Genomic DNA, 5,285 nt, shown 5'->3' on the forward strand with positions numbered 1-5,285 from the left:
TTAGTACAAGTTTAATCCTTAGTTTTTAAAATTGTGGCTAATATATCTAAACTCTCAATTATAACTCTAATAAGCCCCTTAAAAATGGTACTAAAAAACCCTTAAAAAGTCTAATAGATATATAACTTTCAATTTTATTATCTAAAAAAAATCATAAAATATTTAAAATGCTTAAAAAGTAATTGTTGTATTAGACAAAAAAAATTATTTTTGTTTTTATTATCAGTAAATAATATATATATATATATATATATATATATATATATATATATATATAATATATATCTAATTAAAGCTCAAATTTTCAATTTTGTAATCAATTGTTACTTCATTTAAAATGTCTAATACTATGTATAGAACACACAAATCGAGATTTAAGTGATCTAATATATATTTTTTAAAATTCAAGAACTATATATGACATAAATTTAAAAGTTAATGGACTAAAAATTTTAACCTTATATAAAGTTGTGCCCCCTTCATGAAATTTTGAATATGTCATTATTCGTATGTCAATTAGTTATGCTCGCTTTGACGATATTATATCGATGTATCTAAAATTAAATTTATATGTACTTGTGCTCCCTTGGATAAAATCCTAGATCTGTCAGAGTGTGAGAGCTAAAAAGAAACTTGGACAGTGTAGCAGGTATTTTAATCCCTCTTGTTGACAGATCTCAAGAACACCCTTTAAACAAATAGCTTGAAGAGAGAAGTTAGCTTTCGCATAAAAAAGCAAACAAAGTGAATTGCATGCTTTGGGTAATACCAAAGCTTCCTAATATTCCCACTCCAAACCAAAAACACACCAAATATATATATTATATACACAAACACACATAAAACACACAAAATTTCCCCAACAAGAAAGCCAAAGAAAATGCATTATCATTCATCAATTTCCTTCTTCATTCTAACCATCCTCTCAAGCCTCTTTTCCTCAGCTGAGCCGGCTCATCGATGTACAGAAAAATTCCATGAGCTCGTCAAAGGTAGAAACCTCACAAATTGCCAACGGCTCCCAACTCTCGGCGCAGAGCTCGGTTGGAGCCACCCTTCATTCGACAAATCCCGCCACGTATTTCAAGTCCTCTTCGGCGCCCGGATGGAAGACGAAGGGGGATGGTTGGCGTGGGGCGTGAACCCTGGATGGAAGGCAGAGATGGTCGGGACGAGAGCCGTGATTGGGGTTAGGAACCCTGACAATGGCTCTATTTACTGTAGGACGTACAATGTGAGCTATGAGACTAGGATTGGGTGTCCCCTCTGGCCGACGGATATGGAGGAGATCAAATGCTTGAAATTTGAATATGATAACTCGACGGAATACCATTTGATAACTGCCACTTTGAGTCTCTCTATAGCTGATTATAATGTTACGAGGCTTAATATTGTGTGGCAGAGTGGGTCGCGCGTTGCTGACGATAGGCCTTTACGGCATGTGGCTAACTTAAAGAATGTTGATTGTGTTGAGACGCTTGATTTGCTTACTGGTAAAAGTACTGACATGTCCCACCTCAAGATTCACCTTAGACAAGTATGGATTTCTCTTCACACTTTTTTTTTCTTTCCATTTTTCTCGGATTCTTAAATCAAATTACAATATAAGAGGAGTAGCTCGTATTTCTTGTAAAGTTTTATGATGTGTCTTGAGTTTTCTTTTGTTTTTTTTTTTAATCATCAATAGATTTTCTTAAGATATAGTATTGTCTTTTTGGGTTTGCCATTTTTAGATGAGAGAATCCAATTTTTGTTTTCGGATTGAATGTTCGTTTAGGTTTCATGGGTTCATATTAAGTAACATGGAGTTTCATCTCAAAACCAATGACAATGAAAGGAATAGATTAAGCATCTTGTATACATTGTGATGTTCATTTCTTGATTTTCTTTTAGTAACATGGCATGCCCTCTCAAGATGGTGTGTTTTATTGAGAATCTCACATTGAAAAAGCCAATAGATCTCACATTCCTCATAAGATAAATAAGTTACTCCTTCCATTGTAAATTAGTTTTGAGATGAATCTTCATACTATCAAATACGTTCTTGGATTCACCATTCTTAAATTGTGAATTTAAGATGAAACTCCATGTTATTTTATATGACATCAAGGAATTCACAAAGCCCAAACACGCATTCCAATCCAAAAATAAAAATTAGGATCCATTCCAAGAATGGTAAACCCAAATGGACCTCATCTTGCTAACTATAATTTTTTTCCCACTTTTTAGAAACATGCTTCTCATTTTCACAAACACTCCCTAAAATTGTTTAGAGATTTCAGAAACACCAAAAAGTTGAGTCCGTTACCATTAAATAACCATTTTGATTTTTAAAACTAAACAAACATAATTTTTAAAACTAAAAACTCCAATCCCTTTTGACAATGACTTTAAATTCTCAATTTTCGTTCACTTTAGTCTTTATATTTAAGAAAAAAACGCACATTGATTTAGTCCATTCAAATGAAATAAAAAATAAAATGAAGAGATCAATATTGTCATTTTCTAAAACACAAATACCAAAATGAAATTAAAAAAAAAACGTAGAGCTTTAAACTTTGTTTTGTTTGTTTCTTCAATAGGTGCATGGAGTATTGAACATTATAGGTTGGGGAACGTTCTTGCCAATTGGAGCAATATCAGCAAGATTCTTTAGGAAATTTCCATTTGAATGTGAAATTTGGTGGTTCTATACTCACGTGGGTTGCCAATTGGCTGGGTTTTCCATTGGCGTCGTTGGTTGGGGCATTGGAATGTGGCTCGCTCATAGTTCCCCTCGCTACATTTTCCGCACTCATCATATCTTCGCCATCTTCATCTTCGTTTTCGCCACTTTACAAGTTACCATCTCTCCCTCTACCTTTTCTCCGTATTCAACCTCTTTACAAGTGATTTTGAAATTATTAAAAGTCACATCTATCTTGGATCGATATAATTTTTTTAATTGTGAGTTTGAAATTATAAACTCAGTAGTTTAATTCTTTAGTGATTTTAAATTTGATAAAAGTGGAATTAGTCATATAGGTTTGGGAGATATTGTTTGTTGAAGTAATGATTTTAAAAAATGAGATTTATATATAATTGATTTTATAAAGTTGATGTTTTTTGTTACAATTATTAAATGTGATTTTCTTATATCTGAAAGGAATTTTGATTTATTATGTTTGATTTCAAAAGTGATTTTAATATTACTAAGATTCTGTTGGGTAATTATTTAGTTTTTTGTTTTTAAAAATTTAAGTTTATAAACATTGTTTTCACCTATAGATTTCTTTGTTTTGTTGTTCACTTCGTCCCGAGTTTTTAAGAACCAATTCAACTTTTGAAAAGGGCAATTATTTTAAACGTCAAATCTGTTGAAAATATTTTCAAATATAACAAAATATCACTGTTTATCAGTGAGAGATACTGATAAATGTCTATTAGCGTGTATCAGTGTCTATCCTTGATAGAATAATAACATTTTGCTATATTTATAAATAAGTTGACTTATTTTCTTATATTTGAAAACAACCCTTAAAAACTAATAAAAATAATTTAAAAAACTTGTTTCTGTTTTTAGATTCTAACTAGAAATTTTGAGTGTTCTTTTAAAAGATGTTAGATGTTATAATTGAAATATAGATTTAAAAACAAAAAAACAAAAAAACAAAACCACTAATTACCAAACGGAGCTAGCTAAATTACAAGAAATGATTCTTTTAAAAAAATAATAATACATACTTTTACTTTAAAAACAAAAGAAGAAGAAAGTAGGAAAATTTTGGTGGACTGATCCCTGGTCAATCACTCCAGTAAAAGCATATTTTAAATAATGGTTGAAAAAACAATTCTAAATAATTTCAGATTCTTCTAAAATCAGTTTCAACATTTGTCAAACAACAATTTTGAAAGAAAAGTGATTTCTAACCCACTGAAAATCACCCAAATATATTTTTATAATTATTTCAAAATCACTTTCAAACAATATGTCCCTTACAATTAATGTCGTTTACATTCACATCTAACATTCTTTCTTTTATCATAGACATTGGCGATAAGGTTTAGGCCATCGTTGCAGGACGACTTCCGAAGAGTGTGGAACATCTATCATCATTTCTTAGGATATTCTTTACTAGCATTGATATATATAAACATATTTGAAGGAATAAAAATCTTGAAGCCAGAGAATAAGGAGAAATGGAGATATGCAGTGATTGGAATTCTTATAGCTTTGGGGTCGATCACTTTGATCCTTGAGGGTTATACTTGGAGAAAGTTTATTCATCAAAAGAATGAACTGAAGAAATCAGAGCCTTTACCTAATCAAGCTAAGCCTGAGGAAGAAGAAGAAGGTGGAATAATAACTCAATCAACATTCACAAGAAGAAACTCTCCCTCTACACCTACATTAATGGATGAATAAAAACAATACTATTGCTAAAATTATTCAATCCAACTTTTTGTATGGAGCTAATTTTTTTTATATGTATATATTTGGGATTTTTGTCATTATATATGTTGTTTTGGTGTTTCAGCTAATTTGTAATGTTGAAATTTGGAAGAAAAGAAAATTAGAGTGGTTTTAAAAAAAAAAAAAATTGTTCTTACTATTGAGGATTCCACATCAGGTTTTTATATTTGTTCTTACGGTCAAGGATTCCACATATAAGAAAAAAAAAAAAAAGATTCGACATGGTGTTTATTAGATGCATTCTTTGGAAAAAAAAAGTTTTTAATTAGATGCATGGACTACTCTTTTTATTCTCAATTGGTTTTAAGATGAAATTTTATGTTATTTAATATTTAAAAGAGCTACTTGCATATATAGTAAAATCTGACTAATTTATTGCAAAAATAGCAAAACTTAAAACTAATTGTAAATATAGCAAAATTTAGCTTCAACTTATACAAAATGTCAAACAATAGCCCATAGAAGGTACGGAATTCTTGATTTTAGTGATATAATCTGATATACTATATAACATTTTATGTCTGATAAACTTTGATAAATGTATATAGATAAGTTTATCATGGACTTTTTTTTTTGTTATTTCAACTCTATCAACTATTATCATTAATAGACTTCAAGTAACAGATAATTCTACGAACAATAAAAGAGATAGAATGAAGAAGTATATTAGTACACTACAAGAAAAATGAGTTCTCCCAATGCCTAAATAAAGCGTCGGGAGTTAGGTCGTCGGGAGAGACTGTCTCTCCCGACGACGTAAAGGCCCGTCGAGAGTTCCCGGAGAACTCCCGATGCCGTAAAGGATCGTCGGGAGTTCCCCGGGAACACCCGA

General features: G+C 30.8%; 1 protein-coding gene across 1 annotated transcript; it reads left to right on the plus strand.

Annotated features, from left to right (window-relative positions):
* Positions 1-850: 850 nt before the first annotated feature.
* LOC120091572 (cytochrome b561 and DOMON domain-containing protein At4g12980-like) lies at positions 851-4,592 on the plus strand. The gene is made up of 3 exons (XM_039049668.2): positions 851-1,537; positions 2,583-2,840; positions 4,028-4,592. The coding sequence occupies exons 1-3, from the start codon at positions 881-883 to the stop codon at positions 4,403-4,405; spliced, it is 1,293 nt and encodes a 430-aa protein (XP_038905596.1). The 5' UTR covers positions 851-880; the 3' UTR covers positions 4,406-4,592.
* Positions 4,593-5,285: the final 693 nt, after the last annotated feature.

The sequence above is a fragment of the Benincasa hispida genome, chromosome 11, assembly GCF_027475165.1.
Source record: "Benincasa hispida cultivar pf3 chromosome 11, pf3_genome.v1.1, whole genome shotgun sequence".
Lineage (NCBI taxonomy): Eukaryota > Viridiplantae > Streptophyta > Magnoliopsida > Cucurbitales > Cucurbitaceae > Benincasa > Benincasa hispida.